The 21,879-nt window shown below is 41.8% G+C and overlaps 3 protein-coding genes across 5 annotated transcripts; 2 read left to right on the top strand and 1 right to left on the bottom strand.

Moving 5' to 3' along the window:
• Window positions 1–23: 23 nt before the first annotated feature.
• On the bottom strand, window positions 24–4,094 carry LOC139306242 (uncharacterized). Its single transcript, XM_070930193.1, has 5 exons — window positions 4,001–4,094; window positions 2,712–2,813; window positions 2,067–2,156; window positions 1,735–1,809; window positions 24–173 (listed from the first exon to the last, which is right to left on the bottom strand). Exons 2-5 carry the CDS (start codon window positions 2,778–2,780, stop codon window positions 24–26), a joined length of 384 nt encoding a protein of 127 aa, XP_070786294.1. The 5' UTR covers window positions 2,781–2,813; window positions 4,001–4,094.
• Window positions 4,095–6,312: 2,218 nt separating this feature from the next.
• LOC139305843 (FH1/FH2 domain-containing protein 1) lies at window positions 6,313–10,643 on the top strand. Its single transcript, XM_070929797.1, has 9 exons — window positions 6,313–7,372; window positions 7,527–7,667; window positions 7,897–8,079; window positions 8,516–8,635; window positions 8,749–8,910; window positions 9,208–9,458; window positions 9,581–9,803; window positions 9,892–10,000; window positions 10,108–10,643. The coding sequence occupies exons 1-9, from the start codon at window positions 6,833–6,835 to the stop codon at window positions 10,134–10,136; spliced, it is 1,758 nt and encodes a 585-aa protein (XP_070785898.1). The 5' UTR covers window positions 6,313–6,832; the 3' UTR covers window positions 10,137–10,643.
• Window positions 10,644–10,803: 160 nt separating this feature from the next.
• On the top strand, window positions 10,804–20,397 carry LOC139305851 (heterogeneous nuclear ribonucleoprotein C). 3 transcript variants are annotated; one of them, XM_070929805.1, is made up of 11 exons: window positions 10,847–10,906; window positions 12,639–12,672; window positions 13,157–13,211; window positions 15,470–15,519; window positions 16,185–16,432; window positions 17,240–17,312; window positions 17,470–17,517; window positions 17,885–18,045; window positions 18,139–18,252; window positions 18,899–19,050; window positions 19,398–20,397. In XM_070929805.1, the coding sequence occupies exons 3-11, from the start codon at window positions 13,185–13,187 to the stop codon at window positions 19,509–19,511; spliced, it is 987 nt and encodes a 328-aa protein (XP_070785906.1). In that variant the 5' UTR covers window positions 10,847–10,906; window positions 12,639–12,672; window positions 13,157–13,184; the 3' UTR covers window positions 19,512–20,397. The 3 variants fall into 3 exon arrangements, with proteins under 3 accessions (XP_070785907.1, XP_070785906.1, XP_070785905.1); XM_070929806.1 differs by lacking the exons at window positions 10,847–10,906; window positions 12,639–12,672 and adding an exon at window positions 10,804–10,837; XM_070929804.1 differs by lacking the exon at window positions 12,639–12,672 and having other exon boundaries at window positions 10,878–10,906.
• Window positions 20,398–21,879: the final 1,482 nt, after the last annotated feature.

Raw genomic sequence — 21,879 nt, 5'->3', positions numbered from 1 at the left:
TCCTGGAGTCTGAACCAATCAGGTTAAATGTACGTGGTCAGACACCAAACTAAGAGATACTGCGTGTGAATAAACACATGTATGTGTTTGTGCACATCAAACCTGCAATCTGTATCCTCTATATCAGCATCTGCATCACTCTCTCCCTGAGGGTCAGACAGAACACACTCCTCCTGCAGAGGAATGAAACGTATGAAAGGTATAAATACACAATATGTAATCAAATACAAAAAAGTATGAAAAAAGACCAATATAATACACATACAATAAGTCATTTTCTTTCTTTTTGAGAAACAAACAACAACCTCCACATTTACTGTACGGGAGCTTTTATTTTGTAGTCGTTGACGAGCCCCAGTGAGTCATCGCTGACTGCCACTATTTCTAAACCAAAAACAACAACACTTGATGATGATGGCATTTGTCTGTGTGAGTGTTCTCATGCGTCACTTTTTATTATCACCATTGTTGTGGTGCATGAATCAGCTGACACCTCTACACATGACTAATGAGCTCAGAGACACCTAAACTGATGGCTGCTTCCTATTGCCTGGTTTTACTTTGCAGCTCACATGCAAATACAAAGACCGATATCTACTGATATCTAATTGATGTAGATGAAGCACTGTGTAGATACATAGTCCAAAGTCACTCATTCACTATTCTCTACTTAAAAAACACTAAATTGAAGTTCTGGACACTTATAAATCATCAAAACCAACCTTAATACTTGTCTGTAGATCTGAATATTGAAAACGTATCAAATGAAGTCTTTTTATTTAATCAATTTACCAATTTAAATCAGAACTATACTGTATTTTATTTAGGCAAAGGTTAATGGCTGCTTCTGTTTAGGTTATATTTTAACATTTGAGAAGTTTGGCTTAAATGAACAAAATAGTCAACATCATCATATTCCTATTGAAACATATAATTTTGGTATATATACTATATATACTACGAACGCTACATTTTTCATCCATAGAAATAAGCAATTTCACCCTTACAATTTAGACGGTTAAAGGAATACTTTCACTTATTCCCTCTCTTCTTTCTTGGCTGCAGCCAGACGACAGTTAGCTTAGCTTAGCACAAAGATTGGAAACAAAGGGAAACAGCTAGCCCGACTCTGTCTGAATTATTAAAACGACACGTTGTGGTTTTACAGGGGGGTTATGTGCTCTTTCCTGGCTAAGCTAACGGTGTCCTGGCTGTAGCTTCATATTTCACTCTTTTATAAGAGTGGTATTGATCTTCTCATCTAACTCTCAAATGAGCATTTATCCCAAAATGTTGAACTATTCCTTTAAATAAAACAGTGAAAACACATCAAAAGTCTACACCCACTTCCAATTCAAGTAGTGATATGGCTTTATGTACAACGTGGTTTCCTCTCAAAATTGTTGTTGAACAGGCTTTTTGACTCTGACAAGAAAACTATTCTGAGGTGAAACATTCAGCCTTTTCATTTTTTGGAGTTATACTCAAAATTTTGAGCTACTGAAAATCCAAAAGAGAAATATCAGCTATCAGCATCGGTTTTGGCCTCCGTGTAATGAACCCTGGTATTAGTCATGTATGCCTCTCATGCTGGAACCTTGAAACAGGCTTACAAAACCACAGCTGCCTGCCAAAATAAAGGCAACACAAATATCAAATCTTCAGGCTCCTGCAGGTCGGACATTGCACACGCGGGCCGGTCATAAAGAAACACGCACATATGTCACACGTTACCTCAGTGCCGTATCCCTCAGAGTACCTGGTTATCATTACTCTGTTTTTTCCACAGTGCTCACACAGCAGCGTGTCCTGAGAACAGAAAGCAAAGACAAGACGATGGAGAAAGCAGAGACTTAATTACATTATTAATGAAATTGTTGATTTCAAGAAATATGACAATGTGAAACAAACACTATCCTTTAAAACACACAGTAAAAAACAGACAGCAGCACAGGTATAGCGAGGTCAGCAGCAAGTTAAAGGCATGTATTTAGAGCACGATTACAGATGAAGAAACACTCTGAGCGACGGCCACAGACACTTAAGTGGGATGCCTGAGCACTCACCGGCGTAGGCGTGTGTGCTTCTGAGTAAAGTGTACAGGGACCGGCCTCGCACAGACACACTACATCTACCTCTCCACAACTCGCCCCCATCTGAGACGAAGAGACAAAGACAGAGAGGATAAACAACCGTGATCTGTTGACTTATGTGAAGCTTCTTGTCCCTTTTATCTTCAGCCGGCAGCACGTTAACAAAGCAAGTTAAAGGAAACGGAGTTTGACGGACACAAAGTGAAATAATCTACCGTGTAGAATGAGCACGGTGGCGTTCATTTGTTGCATGTCATGAGCAAAAGTTTTCATTTCCTGCATCCCTGTCAGTGGCTCAGTGAGGAGATTTCTGGCTTTTAACCTTTTCCACCTACTCGCATTTTAAACTGCTCAAAAGTGGAGGATGGTTAACTGGCACTGCCAGACATCTGAGTTATGAGGGCTGATAAAGAAGTAAATAACAGCAGAGCTATAATTAAAGACATGATGGTATATTAGCCGTTCAGCAATTGTTTCAGCTGCATCATCATTATATGACTCATCTCTATTGTTCAAATTAATCAATGACAGGCCACAAAATGTGATTCTGAGCCCACTTTTATATCATATGCAGATTCCCAAAGTACGCAGGTAACAGGTATAAATAAATGACCTCACCTCGCAGTCATTGTCAGACGTCTCTCCGGAGGAAAAGAGGCCGTGGGAGTCAGATTCCCTCCGCAGCATGACCTCTGACCTGGCTCACACGCTCACATAGACCTGCTGAGGCACACACACACAGTAGGGGGAAGTAGCTCAGTAGCATTCATTGAGGTTTTTGATTAATTTTTCCCTCCTTGACGTCGAACATTTGAGGTCCGAGAGGCTTGTTTTATGGTTCATAAATGCTATGATCAATTTATTAAACAATTGTGTCGCCCTATAAAATTGTAACAGTAGTGAAAGGCTGTAATCTAATCAATTCTAATTCATTCTAATTGATGCTACTTTCTAATAAGGCTATTATTATAAAGGGTTGATAAATAAGTTCTAAATAATGGCTTTATTATTGGTTGGTAAATAATTATAACTGTTAATAAGAGAAACTTCTGGGCCACCAGGTTGTGAAAAATCTTTAACTGGTGTTTATCCTCGTCCAGCATGACACCTTTAATGATTGATAAATATATAGACCCTTTATAAAGGGGGCACTGATAGAGAGTAGAACCAGATATGTTTATTAATATTGTGATATTGACTTTAACCCTGTCCAGTCCATACTGTTAAGTCCTTATCATCATTGCTTGTTGTTATGCAAGAACCAATAACGCTGAATTAGTCAGTCAACTTCATCGCTGATGCATCATGTTACAAAAAACTCTAAATTGAAATCCAAAACGTAATGATTTTGGAATAATAAAAGTGTCTGAATATAGTTTTGATTGATAAAAATATGAATAGAAATCAGCCTGTGGTCCTCAAAAAATGAAGTGACTGAGTCATATTAAACTTTTTTTTCATTGATAATATAGGCCTGATATTCCTACAATTCCCGTTTGGCTGGCTAATGATAATGGTGCATCATTTCAAGAGGAAATTAGTATTATTATTATTATTATTATTATTATTATTATTATTATTATTATTTTTAACTTGGTGTTACAGTGGTGTACAGATGATGCTGTGCGGTCGTGCCGTCAGAGATTTGTCATCACTTCTTCACCTCACGGTAACATCTGCTCAGCAGTGTCCGCACTCCGATTACGTAATAGCCTACGACAGTCAATGTTAGAGCCGGACAACTTTTCAGATAAAGATGCGAGAGGAAAAGATGCTGTCAACACTAAGAAATGTTGTTTTCTAATGATTTTCAGACACAGAAAATGATTTTCACACGCACAAAAACGAAAACAACTCTTGATTCTAAGCGATAATAAAACAGAACAGTGTAAGCCATCTCAGCCTACCTCAAACGCATCCTGTCCAGGAACATGGATTAAACCCATAAAAAAGTGAATGGACTTCTGTATTTAGAGGATGAGCAGCAGAACGCGGCGATGCTTCTCATTGCGGCGCGGGGAAGCCATGAGCTCGCGCTGCTTCCGAGCGTTTGACATTGTAGCAAATCCTCAGTGATGTCAGCCCGACCGATGACAGGCAGCTACAGCCCGGGAAGCGCGCGCTCACCGGGATACCGAATGTTCCCAAAACAACGCGGGAGCGCGGAAAGCGGAAGGAGGGACTTCCGTTCGGGACTTTCAAAATAAAAGGCAGTATTGAAGAAAGCCAAACATGTCAGGGCGTGAATATACTGTATATCTATATATATATGAAAGGCAGGCAGTGACACCACATTGTGTTATTTGACTTCATAACAAACCAAAACAACAAAATCAAAGATTAATTGAATTTCAAATTCCTTGTATGTGTTTGTATGGCCTACTTGGCCAATAAAGCTGATTCTCATTTAGGAATAAATATCCAAAGATGAAATAGTCAAGTTCTCTGACCCAAACTAGATTATGAAACATGGATCTGCTTCATAACTGGGCCTCAAGATCAAGTAATAAAGAAAGACCGACTTTTAGGACCATGTCATGTTAGTTGATGCTGTGCGTGAGTGGTGCATATTCGCACAATTTCAATTACAATTGGTAATCCAGCCTTGCATAACATACTTTCAGAAAAGTTTAACTTGTTTTTGGTCTTCTTCTATCTTTGCCTGGGTTCTTGCCCCTGGACCATGATCTGAAAGTGGTTTTATGAACCCACCAATCATCAGGTCCAAAGGAGGGAGCCTACTTACCTCCACTGGTCACAACCGACACAGCATTGTTGCAATGAATGCATGGTGCATAGCAGTGTGGTACACTGGTGTGTAATTGTCTTTCTGGAAAATGAGACGTTTAGTTGCTCAGAGAAAAATGGTGCACATTCAAAGGTGTGTGTTGAGTTGGTTTATATTGAATTCAAGCTCAAATCACAACTCAGCGTAAAATCCCTTTTATTCAATGGGATTTATTGTAAGTATGAGTGTCCCAGTTAAAGATTACCTTTACATGACTAAATCCAAGCTGTGGTTCCTGACCCTCACAACTTAAAAAACTCTTCATATTCTCAAAGCAAACTGCCCTGATCTTTATCTTGAACTGTGAAGGCCCGGAGAGAGTTGGAGGACAGACAGCGGAATAGATGCAGAGAAGCACACACACAAGGATCATCAAAGGAAATAACCCGGACATGTTTGTTCCCAAGGGGAATCTGTCTGTCTCAGTAACTGCGCCACATACCATCACCAAAACACTGTACAGCTAGGACTGCTAAGATTTTGTCTAGTAAGTGGATCTTGGTGAAATCCAGTTCAGTCTTCATTTTCATGTATTTGAACACATAGTGATTAGCATTAGTCAGTTGATTTCAAAAACTCCAACTAACACTTGACACAGTTGTATGAATTTGGTCAAAGAAGTAGAAGCCCGTAGTTGCATGACCACTCCCTGTCCTCTTCTGCAGCAGGCTTGAAACCCCTGTTGATAAATAAATGTTAAAAAGAGCTTAAGCTTTCCGAATAGAGCTCATTTTGGCCTAAATGTCCCATGAGCCCCGCTGAACGAGATAAAGTGTAATTAGGGGGAGACCTAATGGCCGAGGGAGGAATCCTCATTACTGCGGCATGTCGACCATGCAAATGACCCCTGTGAACATAACTGTATACTGAATGTTTTGGAATGATTCCACTTTTTTCAGTGTTTTTAGTTTTAATGTGTTTCACTCAGTAACAATTGTGATGTTTTTGCAGTTGCTGAACTGCACCTTCCTGTTTTATTAAAGAATATTTCTTCCTTTTTAAGATGTTCCCCAGTGCCTTTCCTCATGCATTGCTGCCCGTAATCATTCTCTGTACTGCATAATGAGCATTTTAGAACAATGTTTCTTCAGAAAATGCGGAACATTGCAGCTACTGTATGCTGTTGTGTCATCCACAAAGTTGCATGTATGTAAAAAAGCGATGCAGTGCAAATTTGGTCGAACGTGCTCTTTTATGCACTCACGGGGGGAGAAGAGGAGGCAGAAGAGGAGGGAAGTAACAGATCTTCAGTGGCAGATAGAGAGGTTTGTGTACACACAAGTAGCAATATAAACAGGAGATGCAGGCTCGATAAGGAAATTAAGGGAAAGGGTGCAACTCAAATAAACCAAGACTAATGCACCAACCGACCAATGAACCTCTCTCTCCCTCTTTTGCTCTCTCGCTGTCACTTACAGAAAGAGAAACGGAGAGAGAGGAAAGTCAAGGGAGAACTGCAGAAGCACGTCATTTGGATATTCTGGAGGCGATGAAGAAAGTCATTCCTTGGATTTTCTCATCAAAATTGGATGCAGGGCTAAGCGCAACCCACCAAAACTCATATGAATTCTTTCTCTCACAGGTTTCTGGTGCACACACAGGAAAACAGTGGACCTTTTGGATCAAAGCATCAGACTTGACTCGTCATTTTAGATTTTGAAGGACAAACACTGCACCCAAGGCAATTGCAGGTTAGGGTGCTGCGAGAACACCCAGAGGTGGTTCGAAGATTGTGATTTGGTTGTGAGTTATGCGCTTCTGTGGTCGACAAGTGAGGCTGAGCATCCACAGACATTCAGTTGCGTATACACAGTGTCAGATGGATTTGCTGACTGCACAGTGAGAAGATGAGACAAGGAAGCTACAGTTTACCTGCTGTGTGGAAAATAAGGACGAAAGCAAATATGCACTTAATCTGATTTGATCCAAAAAGGCCTTGTTTTTATCTGATATGAAGAAGGAGCATGCTCATTTTTTCTCAAGTTCAGAAGAACTTTGTTTTGGAGTCACGGACTGCTCTGACAGACCAATGAAGGAGTCCGACCAAACTAAGGATAACACCCTGACCTGGGATTTCGACCAATCCTGGGGTTCATTCCTAAAACCAGCTGCACGTCTTTGCCTCAACACCTTGGATTTCTCAGACCTCTGGGATGAGGAAGACAGTAAAGAGGACGAGGGAACCAGTTCAATCAATGAAACATCAACCTGTCTCCAAGCCCCTCCAGCACCCCCTCCTCTTCCTCCCCCTCCTCCGCTTGCCCCACCTTTGCCCTCAGCCTCCCACAAAGGTGCAACCATCAAATGTCGCACCTTGAAGCTCCACTGGAGGGAACTGCAGAGTTTGGCTCCCCTTCCCAGAATGACCCGCTTTGGGACTCAGACTATTTGGTCCAGACTTGAGCCAGTCCATTTGGATACAAACCAACTGGAGTACCTGTTTGAATCTAAGGCCAATAGCACCAGTTTTAATGTGGTTTCTGGGAGGCAGGTAAGACCAGTGAGACAGGATGATGCCTCAGGAATGTAGTGAGATTGTAATACCAAACATGTTTTCTACATTTTGTACTTTATACTTCCTCAGTAGGCTAAAAGTAAGCCTAAAATGCACTTACAAAAATACTTTATTCTGTATCCTAACACAGAAGCAGCCTCCGGTCTCAGTGTTGGGGATGAAGCGGAGTAACATCATAACCATCGCCATGAGCAGCCTGCCCCCTCCCCGCCTCCTCCCCCCTGCTATCTACAGCATGGACAGCAGTGTGCTGGACAGAGAGGATGTTCAGGTACAGTAGACGTCATGTCCTCCAGAATTTGAGCTTCAGCATTTGCTTAACCTCTAAAGTTTGCTTTTGTTGGATAGGCAATTTGTTGCCCTTACCAAGTCTCTATTATGGCAAAATGAAACTTGAGCACGGTGCAGATAAGGACTGACAGCAGAAAGTCCCATTAGGAGTCTGGAATAATAGCCCTGCATTAAGAGTTAATCTCTTTCCACATTCCCTTCTAAATCAGAGGCTTCAAGCACTAATCCCAACAGAAGAGGAACTTTGTCTGATCAAGGAGGCCAAGGCCCAGAACCCCCACTCCCCTCTGGCCCCCGCCGAGCTCTGCCTACTCACTTTGGGGGAAATCCCACATCTGAAATCCAGGCTTCAGCTGTGGGCCTTCGCTCTGGACTATGACTCTTTAGAAAGGGTAAGAGAAAGTAGAATGAGCATGCGATGGAATGAGAAGGAAAACAGTTTTGCCACTTGAAATGTATTAATCATTTTTACAGCATTTCGTAAAGATATATGTCTGATTTGTTACCCTCTAAGTGATGCAAAATGAGCTGATCTACGCACTTTGGGAGGAAACTGATAGATTTGCATTTAAAAATAAAACTGAATCTTGGTAGTTAACATGAGCATTAGCATGACCACCATGACCCACACAAGCTACATCTTCAAAAAAGCCACACATTACTGTGAAGTATGATTGGTAAGTAATCCTTAAAGGAATGCAGTACAAAAACACCACATGGATGACTTCAAGTCACCAAATATGTCTAAAAATAAAACATGGATTTGATGGCTAGTCTGTATGAATCACTACCCACATTGTGCTCTAAATGTGTCCCTCCTCTTAACAGGAAATTGCTGAGCCTCTCTTCCATCTGAAGTTGGCCATGGAGCAGCTCGCAGCCAGCCAGACCTTTAGATGTATTCTAGCAACAGTGTTAGCGATCGGTAACTTTCTCAATGGATGTAAGGTGCGTGCGTTGGGATCCCAATGTTTATTATCCATCTTTATTGCACTTCTGAGTGGTAGTGGGTCTTTGTTCTTTCCCCAAAACATTCTCACAGTACATTTTAATATGCTAAGGCCCGTGGTTTTGAGCTGAGTTACCTGGGGAAGCTGTCCCAGGTGAGGGACACACACACTCGCCAGCCCCTGCTGCATCACGTCTGTGTGCTCCTGATGCAGCTCTACCCGCAATCGTCTGACCTCTACTCCGACATCACTGCTGTTACTAAAGCTGGCAAGGTGCGTAGTTGTGACTATGTGTGTGTGTGTGTGTGTGTGTGAGGGTCCTGAGGGTGTATGTTGTGCTGCATTTGAGTCTGAGGATGATTTGGATATAAAAAAAAGTCTGAAATAAAGATTGCCACGACTGATTCCAACTCATTTTAAAGGTCAGGTGGAGAGGGAGTCCAAACCAAGTCAAAACTGAGACTAAAACAAATGTAATCTTATTTCAAATAGACAATAATCCATGTTCATTCATTCAAAATTGATGTAATTAACAATACACTGTGAATCCACTTCAAAATGTCTTTACAGTGCGACTACTCCCTAGTCCAGACCAACATCACCCAGTTTGAGGTGATGTGCAAAGCATCATGGGAGCAGCTTAAGATATTGGACAAGGCAGAGGAGAAGAGGAAAGGAGGAAAGTTGGAGAAGAGGAGGGGACGAGAAGACGAGGCCTTGGCCCCGGACGGCTCGCTCCATCACAGGTTGCCGAAGATTTTGAAAGAGTGCGAGGAGAGGCTGAAGGTCCTGAGAGCTGTCCACCGCCGGGTTATCAACAGGTCTGCTGCGAGTGCATGGTTCATTTCTTTTTGTTTTGGCTGGGGCCAAAGGTTTTCCCTCTTATTGTTGTTCTAGTGAACAGTAAAAGCGGTTGTTTTCCTCTCCACTTTTGTTTTTCCAGGTTCCACTCTTTCCTCTTATTCCTTGGCTACTCCCGAGCTATGGTGAGGGACACCAAAGAGGAGGACTTCTGCAAAACCGTCAGTAACTTTTCTTTGGAGTACAGGACCACACGGCAGGGCATCCTCCTGCAGAGAGAGAGGGAACGACAGAAAGGTGGAGCAGAAAGCCCAGGCCCTAACACTCCCGCAGCCAGACGGAAACGTCAACAAACGCCGACGCAGGTTTTTATTTTAGATGCTCTTAAAGTGATGTACCGTTTGTTTGGTTTTTTGTTTGGTTTCGTTAACTCGCTATCTGCTGATCCACCAGGAAAATGAGGAGCAACGTAAGCTGGAGGAGGTGCTGAGAACACCTGAGTCCATCCCAAGAATGGACGTCACTCTGCCTCGAAACCGCAGGAGGATGACTGACATCCAAGGTACTTTATGTGATACACACATGCTTGAAAAAGCCTCAACCTACTTCTCTTTACCTCTTTTATATATCAAATGTTGTATACTGAACCCACGTTTGTTTACTTCTCAGGTCCATTCTCACGGAAAATGAAGTGGTGACCCTGCTGATATACTTTCAAAAGTCATTTGTTTATGATTGTTATTTATGACTTATTGCTGTTAAATAAGTTTTGCAGCACAAAGTTGTTTATCAGTAAAAAAATGGACAGGGGCGTGAGATTTCACATGCAATTAAATATTTAATCATGTTTGAGGTGTTCTGTAAAGATGCAATAAAATGAACAATAAAACAGCAAAATGAGCAATAAAATGTGTAAAATCTAAATGTAAGTACCATTACCATTATGCTAATGTGATTGTAACATAACAACATTGATTAATTGTATTAAAAACTGTTACTGTGACATCACAACCCGCCTGTCTGTTCTGCGTGGCTGTGGCTCGCGCTTGGACGCAGCGCGTGGAAGCATTTATATCAACTTTTTTTTTAAAGCTGGCAAAATAAGAATGTGGCGCGAGGACGTGAGGTGACGACAGCCTTTAAGTTCACCTGCAGAGAAATGTCATTCAAAAAAATTTAAAACAAATAAACCCGAGTACAGTATACGGATGTCGTCATGTCGTGAGTCCGACTGGCAAGCTCGTCTGCCAATCACTGAGGAGTATATTCACACAGGGCGATTTCAATATCCAATCAGAAACTGGGATTCAGCAGTGGGCGTGACCCTTCGGTTGTGGGCATGAGTCGACGCCATTTCGTGTCGACTGCTTTCAAGGTGATACAATCATCCTGCAGAGCCGTAAGCGGATCTTTACCTACTCAAGTAAAAACAGCGTTGAATTTTACTCATTTTTGTATTAAGCTCCTGGTGAGTATTTTTAACCGAGAGATTTTTTCCCCTATCTTTTTTTTTATTTTTTTTCCTGACTTTGAACCGTCTTTGGGACTTTTTGTTTTTATTTTTAATGCATTTTTCCTGGCTGGTATTCCCGAGACTGTGTTGGCTTTAGTGGCGTACATTTTGTGATGGCTGTATGAGCTGCGCAGAAACTAGTTTTAAGTAGCTTCCACAGCAACATTTTTGCTTTTGTTTTTCGAATAAGACAATTGAAAACCTCCATTTTTCAAGGCTGCTGTGTTACCTTATTGTTTATCTGATTGTGGTCATATTTTCGAGGAAAGAAATATGGAAGATTGTTCCAGTCTTTTCTGGACAGTGTTCAATTCCGGTGGCCCTTTTTCTGGAAATATGTTTTTAAAAGGTTTTTTATTCTCGTCCTGTGTTTTGCCCCCACCCGTAACTTGATTTGCAGTCGTTGACATTGACTACTATTGACACTAAGACGTGTTTTTCATATTTTCTTTGTGATTTTGGCAGTGCTGAGGCAGTATATTTTCTGCTGCAAATCTCTCAGGAATGATGTAATTTTTTTGAGGCAAAATGTTTTTTTCCCTTAATGGCAAGTGGGCGCGTTTTTAAGGAACATTAACACAACAGTGTTTTGATGTATTGTGCAGTCATGGACCTGGGATTTCTGTAGCGTTGGTGCGACATAATTTGTGTATTTGGTAATTCTGATAATTATTTGAGTGTATTTGCAGATTGAGAAACTCATTAATTCAGGAGCAGTTTATTCTGAGCTGTGGAGCTGCTTAGACCCAGGAGGAAGGCCTACAGAGGGGCCTGCAATGAGCTGTAATCAGGCCTGCACCTCTAAATTGCTCTGTTTTCTTGATTTTATGACTGATCAGTTGTATACATGTCTGTGAAAAACTTATAATCTAATTTGCAACAGACGTTTACAATGGGAAGGCTGGGTAGACTTGCTGCTGACGGTGGCCCCCAAAACTGCAAGATCCCTGTTTTACCCCCTACTGTACCCCACCCCCCTTGGCCCCAATTGTGTCCTCTGGAAGTGTCCTTGAGCACCTCCAGGCTCCAGGGGCGCTGTTCTGCAGCCGACCCTTTACTCCAGCCCCTACAAGGAGGGTAGGCAGGAGGAAAGAGTAGGGAGCCACCAATTCCCTCAGACTGGTGATACCCTGGTGTGGCCCTAGAAGCTGACACCAGTGTCTGATATTTACCTGCTCATATTGGTTGATGTCAGCTTGCATATCTGCAGTAGTCTGAGCACAAATAAGCAGGTTGAGTTTTACAGACGAGTATTTTATTTCATGAAGAAAGACAAATATTTTTTTCATATCCATTTCATTCCTTTTTTTGCCATTTGGGTTGCCAGTTCAACTCCTAGCGGTGCTGCACATTATCAACTGAGCTGGCAACCCTGGCAGCGTTGGTGCCACGTTCACCTGCTGCTGGAGCAGTTGTAGCATTCAAAGGAAAACAAACCAGGAGCAATAGTATGATAAAGTGTGATAAACATTAATTATTCATGAAATAATTCTGCTAGGTATTTGTTCCTCAAAAAGCAACCAAGTTCAAACTTGTAGTAGGCTGCTTGAAAAGTGGCTAATAGCTTTGTCAAAGCTTTTACATAAATCCCATACTTTGCCATCCCTGCTTGTTGTAATAATAGTTCTAGTTCATTTTTAGAAGAGCCTCTTTTCTAATGTTACGCTTTTTGTTTCCCCCTGTTTAGTTTTTGAAGCCACTTTTTTGAACAGCGGCAAATCGTAAGTTGGTCTCAACCTTTTTTTTTTTTTTGGTTTTATTTTTCACCTCAGCTTTTGCATCACTTTTTTTATATTCCACTTTTGTTTTCACCCCTTTGTGATTTCGCCCGTTTCTCACCCTTTTCGACTCCCTAGAGCAAGTAGCATGTAGTGTTTTTTTTTTTTTTTTTTGTGCTGTGAAAGTAGTAAATGGACTGCTGTTTGACACTAGCGACCTCTTACAAGAGCTTCCCACATGTTCCCAGTTTATGATAATCAAATGCATAATGTTCAGTGTTGCTTATTAGAGACCCTGTTTGTAGCTAATGACTGTATAACACTCCCTCGACTCCCTCCTGCATCCAGTCCTTGGATTAAGGACTGACACTGACAAAGGCAAAATAGTTCCCCATTTTTGCTGCCTTTGCTTTGTAATGTGATTAATCTTTTTCTTTTTGAGTGTGCATGTCATTTGATGGAGTCAAATCTGGTCCATTATCCACAGAAAAACAAAGATACCTGCTCTGATAGTAATGATGTCACCATTATCACCCCGAATAGTAAGTTTGTACCCATTAAAATAAGCTTGCCTTCTGAATACCATGAATTACTAATGTATTCAGTAATCACTAATACTGAATCTATTTGATTAAAAGCAATTCTCTTTTTTTGTACCCTAACAGCCTTTCTCACATTTATCGTCAGTTACACTGAGCGTTTAAAACCTCATTAAACCTCCAAAGGTTAAGTTTATATTTCTATTTACAATTTCCTTCTTAATTTGTACTTCATAAATCTATAAAGTACACGCACACAAACGACACACAGCTCCGAACACATCTGTACAAACTGCAAAGCCGCTCTGTCTGTCATTTTGTCTTGTGTGTCTTCAAGCATGAGTCCTGAGAGCCGCAGGCACAGTGTCGTTCACAGTTGAAGCACAAACATTAAACCAACACTCACTCACATAACTGATGTGCTGTAATGAACCCAGTTTCCAGTCAAAATGAAACTACAGATCCCAGAAAACACTATTATAGCTCAGCTACAGGCCATCACATAATAAAGCCCAGTACAATGTAATGCAATCCGATATCATAGCCCTGCAGACACCACTTGTGTGAAGCTTATGTTGCTCAGTTTATTGAGATTATCAAGTGCTGATTAAAACTGATGGCCTTGTTATACTTACAGGAAGTTGCCAAAGAAGCTCAATGATAAACATGGTGAATGTCAGACCCTTATTAAAGCGAAGTGGCACTGTATCTTGGGTTTTTAACTGTGATTTACACATCACATGGTGTCGAGAAAAGTCCTAAAAAGTGGACGGCATGTGCTAAACACAGGAAGATAACACGGGCAAAAACAGGACTAGCATCATCAAGTAGATCCAAGAGTCCAAACAAAAACACTAAGGGCTTAATTTTTCATCCACAGGGCACATTACATTACATGTAAGATGTTCCTGCTCTGTTGTCCACCCAGTGTGTAAATATGAATGAATACCAAATTCTCCAATAAATGTCTTTCTTTACTGACCAACAACGTTCTCTGATTGGCTGTGTTCAGCATCAGTCTCTGTCATGAAAATCGCACAGAGTGCTTGTATATAAACCCTGGATATTCCTGCTTGAACCCCAACATGCCACAAAGAATTAGAAACATTTGCTAAGTGGCCTGTGATAGCAGCCCTCCAGCCCCCCCCCCCCCCCCCCCTCTCTCCTGCACACGCCCGGTGTTGTAGACACCCTGTCAGCTTGCCAAGCAATAGAAACATCCCGGCCAAATCATGTAGAGGAGAGCGGAGCATTAAGCTTTGGCCAGACAGCCTGCTGCAAACCATGTAATCCCCGGCTAGTAGCTACTGGCCAGAGAGGGAGAGGCTGCTGCTGGGACACAGTTTAGCCCAGCTGGTTGCAGCGTTGTGTTTTGGCGGGTGATATATGGCTTTGTAATGGCTGAAGTGGTTGATAATAAGATGAACGGCTCCCCGCACTGAGAGGGAATTAGCCAAAAAACAAGAGAGATACACAAAAGGCTAATGAGTAAAGCCAGTGTATACTCATGGTGGGGTTTATGTGTCCTGATGCTGAAAGAAAATCCCCAAAAAAACAGAAAGGTGAAGAATGTAGTCAATTACAGGGGCTGGACAAAATAACAGAAACACCTTACAGCAAGACGCTGGAGCAAATCTTTTATTTCTGAACATGTTCATGTCATAGTCAGTCGTTTTAATAAGGAAGTAAAAGTGTTACAGTGAGTGTAATTCATAGCTTCCTTGTGTTTGGCACATGTGTTCATGATTTTGTGAGACCCCCCACACCCCCTGCAATGTTACATAACTTTGCAGTGTTTGCCACTAATGCAACAGCAGCAACAATCTGGCCTGCAATAGTGATAAGTTTAAAAGGACAAGTCAACGCAAAAACATTATGAGCTTCACTAAAGTGACGTTTACTGCAGGGGTACTGTAAAGTGTTTCTTAGAGACATGGACGTTATCTGTAGTACAAATACAAATTTAGAAAGTAAAGAAGGCTGTCAAAAGCAGCCATCTCACTTTAATGCAAAATCTTGTTCTGTCATAACAAACAACCATTTATCCCACAGGTTTTTTTTATTACCACCTCCATTTTTTAAAACATTTTATCTACCCTCTCTTAAACAGCCCCTATATCTTTTCCAAGCTTGTCTTGGGTTTGCCAAGAAACCAAAAAAAAAAAAAAAAGAACAAACTTTTTGGAGGTGTAGTAGATGTCTCCCCACAGTCACTGACTCCATCTCTCAAAGTTCCTCGATGACCCTCTTCTCTCCAACAGAGTCAGACAGGCAGGCAGACCTTCACCGACCCGAGTACAGACATAATGGAGTGAGTGCCGGCTGCTTCATGACCCGATCACACTGTCTTTTCTGCTGTCTGATATCTTTTAGCGGCTCGAGTCTCCCCATTTGAAAGTGCAAACACACATTTAGTGTGTGTGACTGTGTGTAAGATGCTGTGTTGTAGAAGGTGGTAGAAAGTAGGAGTCACACCTTGAATTTTCACACGTATATATGATTACGATGCCATTTTGTTAAGATACGGATGGGTAAATCTGGTTGTCATGTATTAATATTAGTAAATGAGCATATAACATGTCATTAGTGCTGAAATGAGGGGTCAATTCATGGCTTATTTTTAGTTTTGATAATGATTCACAAGCAGAAAAGTCGAGAACTTGCTGGCTCCAGCTTCTCAAATGTGAGGCATTTGCTATTCTCTATTTTACATGTTTTGGACTGTTGGTCGTATAAAACAAGCAATTTGAAGATGTCGACTTTGGCTCTGCAACATTGTGATGGGCATTTTCTTACATTTTGTAGACTAATGATGCCCTCACAATGTGTTTATCTGCCCGTTCTCTTTCTTCCACACCTTCCTGTCTCCCTGAACATCACTCATCTCTAAATATTGTCCCTGATCTCATAACTCCTTTTTCTCCTCCCCTTCTCCCCCCGGCCTCCCCTCCCTCCCTCCCTTCCCTCCACCTCCAGCCCAATGGCCAGCAGCAACGTGACCAACAAGACTGACCCTCGCTCCCTCAACTCCCGCGTCTTCATCGGCAACCTCAACACCCTGCTGGTCACCAAGGCCGACGTGGAGGCCATCTTCTCCAAGTACGGCAAGGTCGTCGGCTGCTCCATCCACAAGGGCTACGCCTTCGTCCAGTACTCCAATGAGAGGAACGCCCGGGCCGCCGTGGCCAGCGAGGACGGCCGCATGATCGTTGGACAGGTGCTAGGTGAGGCGGAGGGGGGTGAAGCTACGGAGACCAGTACTGAGTCTTAAAATCAGTACTGGTCTCCCAGTCAATTCAGAGACAGACGTTTTAATTCAGCTGAAGATAGTCCACCCCAAGGCTGTGTGAGATGAGATTTATCACGGTTTGACTTTATTGTCTTCCTTAAAGAAATAGTTCAACATATCTTGGGCAGGTACTGGTTGCCGGGCAACCTCATGGTGGCAACAAGACTCCATGAAGTTAGTTTGCCAAAAGACAGACACAAAAACACAACATTCACCAAAACACACTCAGTTTCTCATTAAGGGTCCATCCACATAGTGTCAGTGAAATCACAGGAAATGTGTTTTTTTTCTAATTACTAATTTATAGTCTTAAGTTCACCTTAAAATTCATGTTGCATTACCAACAGCTGAGCCACTGTGCTGCCCCCTACTGCTTAAAAGTAAAAACAACACTGAAAGGAGGATTTTAAAGGATTTATTTGTACAAGTAAAAACATCAACATCTCTCATTAAAGTAAAGACAGAGCAACAGCTGTTTTCGGTCTACATTTTCTGACCTGTCTGGTGCTCAACGCAGGTTAAAATAAACGTGAGTAATTATTTGCAAATGCCACCTGGTCGGGGTAAAACCTGCATTAGTCTTCCAAAATAACACCATCGGGTGGTGGGGAGGGAGTGATGAAATGTGTTAATTGAGATTTCACACTTTCTGTCCATAACATGTTCTGGCACATTCTCCCGACTCCTGGCAGCTCTTAACTCTTGCTTCCTCCTGTCCTTCCTTGTTTTTTCCCTCCCTCAGACATCAACCTGGCAGGCGAGCCGAAACCTCACAGATCGAAGACGGTGAAGCGTTCTGCGGGAGACATGTACAGGTGTGTACGCAGTAATTATGCTCACAGCAGCATCGTAGCCAATTTCAGTAATTCTGCATTCAGACAGGCTTCAAAATGCCAAAAATGTCAGGAGGTATTGCATCATGAGCATTTTGCTGTAGTTAATCTTTCTACCACGTCTCTGCTCTCTCCACAGTTCATCTATTGATTTGGACTATGACTTTCAAAGAGATTACTACGATAGGTAAACTGTCTATTCTTTAAGTTTTTAAGAATAATTGCACGTTTTTTTTAATCCATATACCTGTTGTCTGGTGTTGCTGAAGTCCTTATTGTCCAGAGTGCATGATTTCCTGATTTTTATGGTTTATTAATTCAGTTTATAGTTTGTTCTAAATTTGAGATTAAATGTGTGCAAAGGGATACTATTATTGTTTTGGGTTTTGGATTAGCATAATATTAATAAGTAATATTATTAAAAATACAAAACTGACAACAAAAAGAGTTGACAAAGTTTTTTTGTAACTGAAAACTTTGACAGTGATACAAATGTACCACTCATGCTTGTCGTGGCATCTTTTTTATATTTTCGCGTCTCTTTCGTATCTCAGGGTGTACTCCTACCAGTCCCGGGTGCCTCCCCCCCCTCCTCCCCTGTCCCGTGCTGTCATTCCCTCAAAGCGCCCGAGGGTCAGTCTGAGCGGAGGAGGGAGCCGAAGAACCAAAACCAGCTTCTCCTCCTCCAAGAGCAGCCAGAGGACCTCCCGTACCAGTAGGCACCACCATTGTGTCGTGGTGTGATGTGCTGCTCCCCTCACACCCGCATCAGTGTGCTAATGACTTTTCTACTGCTTCCCTTCCACAGTGAAGGCAGATGATCTGCAGACCATCAAGAGAGAGCTCACGCAGATCAAACACAAGGTGGACTACCTGCTGGAGAGCCTAGAGCGCATGGAGAAGGACCACAGCAAGAAGTCAGGTGGGCCCCCAGTGGTTTTGTTTTCAGTCTCCTTACTTTTTGTGACCAAACATATTTATTGAGTAAAACGACCTGTTGACAGCGAATTTAACAACTCTGTTTTTGACAAACAAGAGGTAACTTTTTAAAAAACTAAGAACTTTAACCTGAACTTTAACCACATAGCACATTTATTATTAATTAGTTGCTAATGTGTGATTGCTTAACACCAAAGGAAGTAAAAATCTATCACTACAAATGCCAAATGTGTAACAGGAGTTGCATTTTTTGGTTGTTTTTCTCACCCTTTTCAGAAGTCACCGGATGCTCTCTGTGACTCATGCTGCACTAGGATGAGTCACGAAGGGCCATTTGCAAATTCATCCAGTATGATGAGCCGTTGGTGCCTTCTATGAAATGTCCAGGTCTATCAAGCTAACTAGCGCTAGTGACAGTTAGGATGGGGGTGTCGATCAAACAAACCCATCCTCCCTTCCCTCCTCCCTTGTGAGTTGGGGGGGTTTCAGAAGGCGCATGAGCTTCAACAGCCACCATCAGGTTCCATTTTGTGGCCCTTGATCCCATCAGCTTTTGAGCTCATCCACCTCTCTCTCTCTCTTTGTATTACACCCCCCCCCCCCCCAAATATCTCCCTCCATTTACTCAGAGATGAAAAGCAGCAAACCGGAACCAGGTGAGCTGTCCTCCCTCAATTCCTCCACCTCCAGCAAGAAAGATGACAGCCTGAAGCGGGACAGAGAGAGCCAGGAGCTGAACGACTCAGAGGACGAGGGGGATCTGCTGGAGGACGAGGACGAGGTGAGGAGTGAGGATGAGGAGAGGGAGAGAACCAGGACCAGAGCTAAGACATCAGTGACTTTTGAAGCAAGTTGCAATAATATAATTACCATTTCAGTCTGTTGATTACTTTTCCGGCTACTCAGTACGTCAGTTAATGCCAGAAACTACTGAAAAATGAAATTTGAGCCCAAGATGATTTCTTAAAATTGCTTTTTTTTTTGGTTTAACCAATCATCCAAAACCCAAAGATATGGTTCATGATTATCTTCTGATGTGTTTATATGTTAAAGAGACTAACGCATTCATACTGTATATCCTTTATGTGATAAGTGGAGGTTATTTGTCCTGTTTCTACTTCCTTCCAGATGAAAAGCAGAGGGAGAGAGGAGGATGATGAGGAGGAGGAGGAGGAGGAGGAGGAGGGCGAGCAGGAGGAAGGGGAGGACGACGGCGATAGCGCCAACGGAGACGACTCCTAAACACTACACAGGCAGACAGATGTACACACACACACACACACACACACACACACACACACACACACACACACACATACACAAAACAAATTGTGTATGATTGTATCTCCACACCAGACTTGTACACAGTGGTCATGCGTTCATATCTGCTGAATTGACTGGACATTTCTATACAGTGTATTGTAGATATCGCTCTCTCTCACACACATACACAAACTCATAAATATGTCAAGTACTTGTTTCTGGATTTTACAATTTTCTTTCGGGTTCGTAATTTGATGTTTCCTACTTTTTTCTTAATTTTTTTCTGGCCAATTTGACTTTTTTTATGGATATTTTCTGCAATTGGATAGATACAAACTCTGATGTGTTACATTTAGACAAAATGTAAGTTCACTTGAGGATAAATGTAATATGTTTAAACTCAGGGCTATAAGCCACTCTATCCCCCGTATCACTAATGAAAAATGAACAAATTACCACCGGACATTGCAACAAATACCAGACATGGTACTACAGCCCAGGTGTGAAAATATATAAAGTTTAAAATATATTCCTGATCCAGCTGCTGTACATCTTCCTCCAACCAGCAGGTGGCAGTGTATCATAACAACTGGCCACACAAGGACTTATATCTGTCAGAAAATCTTAACCCTTCTGCTTGTCTGATAACAACATGAGCATGTACAAAGAACCTCACGTCGGACTGCGCAGATGCTCAGACAAAATGCTCAGTGCTTTGAAAATAGTTTCGTTTGTTGCCGAGGTGTTGCGACCTTAACTGACCTTGACTTGTGTAATGCAGTGCTACTCCATGTTTGTCCGTTTCTGTTGATGTTCTGTTTGTCATTCGATTGCACTGGTGAAAGTGAATAAACATGTTTTCCAAGTTGGAACTTGTACGAGCTTTTGGTACAATTCACATGGATGCATTCAGGTGCGCTGTGAGGCTGTCGGCCGTTTGTGTGCCATTAAGGTGGATAGACACAGAGAAATTATGAGCTGTGCAATAGGATGAGAGTGTAATTGACATATATGGTGGGTGGGTTTAGCTATAGAGCACACAGGTTGAGGCTGGATTGCGCTTTAAGTGTTTTTATTACCTTGTCTCAAAGATTTCTGTAAAAATACCCTTTGTTGACAGCAGATTCTCCATTATATTGGGAAGAAGGCAAAGATCTGAGAGAGGAATATCTCAAACGGGGTTTCCAAAAATTGAGAAATTTTGGCAAATTGGCACCAGTAAAAGTATGCCGAATTAAGGAGTTCCTGTTTGCAATGACAACCATCACTGGATTGTTTTGATACTGAAGAAAACGTATAAACGTGATGATTCTCAGGCAAGTTATGGAGTTTATAAGGAACGTCTTTTTTTCTATGATTTCTAAACAGATTTATGGAAGTTTATTCGCGATGGACATCAGAGGTAATGATATCCTGTGTAAAGTGTGAGTCACACTGAATCTAAAAATATGTGTAGCTGTCCATGCATGACTTTTGACGCAAATTGCAGCAATCGGCCGGGTTTTAAGTATGTTAATTACCTTACCTTGTCTTGGCCTCAAGTCTCGCCCTCCTCCCTTCAACTCCCTAACCCTGGGCTTACGCACCTCACTGTTAGAAATCCTCTGTTGTAAAACATGGACAAGTAAGACCAAAAACATCTGCATGGCTAAATATCATTTGAGCTAAATGAGAAAATATTTTTTTGTGTAATTTGGGTGATCTGACCCTACATTTCTTAAACCTGATCAAAAATACTTTTCTTTCTCTACCTGTGAACATTTCCATTCAGTCTACAAGCTAGACATGGAAAGGAAGAATTCAGAAAATAAATCTACTGAACGGAAACCAGCTTTTTTGTCCACAACTTCATTACTATTGACCAAACTGCATCAATACGCTGCTTCCTTATTAATATACATTATCCTGCCGGGAGTCTGCAGGCACCTTGGAGCTTGCTAATGACGGCAGGAATAAAGAGGAATGCAAAGAGGAAAGATGGATAACTAATCAATAAGCGGCAGTGTTCAGGGTGAGCTGTGATTAACGAGGGAACAACAGACAGATGTAAAGGGGATGGATAATGAGGCGATGGATGAACAGGCCGGAGAAGACTGGAAACAGATGGAGGAGCTGACAGATGGAGAGATGACAGGACAAGCGGAAAAGATTTTGTGGCGTGCGCTGGAGGGGATGAAGGATGTGGAAATGTGTAACAGTTAAAAGTGAGTGATTGCAGAGCAGTACCTTTGCTTAAAACATCCTCTAAGCACTGACGGTTGATCTTGTGCAGAAAAACGCTTTTATTGCGGCCTCTTGAAAATATGTGTGTTTTATTAACATCACATTTGAGGTTTTGATGGATTTA

Source organism: Enoplosus armatus, chromosome 23, assembly GCF_043641665.1.
Source record: "Enoplosus armatus isolate fEnoArm2 chromosome 23, fEnoArm2.hap1, whole genome shotgun sequence".
Taxonomy (NCBI): domain Eukaryota; kingdom Metazoa; phylum Chordata; class Actinopteri; order Centrarchiformes; family Enoplosidae; genus Enoplosus; species Enoplosus armatus.
Note: the sequence above shows the minus strand (reverse complement) of the source record. Positions and strands in the feature narration are given on the sequence as shown.

Coding starts and splice junctions, on each gene's coding strand:
- LOC139306242 (XM_070930193.1), bottom strand. CDS start 2,780: ATGCTGCGGAGGGAATCTGACTCCCACGGCCTCTTTTCCTCCGGAGAG. Junction 2,157..2,711: donor CGTCTGACAATGACTGCGAG/GTGAGGTCATTT, acceptor TCTTCGTCTCAG/ATGGGGGCGAGTTGTGGAGA. Junction 1,810..2,066: donor AAGCACACACGCCTACGCCG/GTGAGTGCTCAG, acceptor TTCTGTTCTCAG/GACACGCTGCTGTGTGAGCA.
- LOC139305843 (XM_070929797.1), top strand. CDS start 6,833: ATGAAGAAGGAGCATGCTCATTTTTTCTCAAGTTCAGAAGAACTTTGT. Junction 8,080..8,515: donor ACTATGACTCTTTAGAAAGG/GTAAGAGAAAGT, acceptor TCCTCTTAACAG/GAAATTGCTGAGCCTCTCTT. Junction 9,804..9,891: donor GTCAACAAACGCCGACGCAG/GTTTTTATTTTA, acceptor CTGATCCACCAG/GAAAATGAGGAGCAACGTAA.
- LOC139305851 (XM_070929806.1), top strand. CDS start 13,185: ATGATGTCACCATTATCACCCCGAATA. Junction 13,212..15,469: donor CACCATTATCACCCCGAATA/GTAAGTTTGTAC, acceptor TCTCTCCAACAG/AGTCAGACAGGCAGGCAGAC. Junction 18,046..18,138: donor CCAGAGGACCTCCCGTACCA/GTAGGCACCACC, acceptor TCCCTTCCACAG/TGAAGGCAGATGATCTGCAG.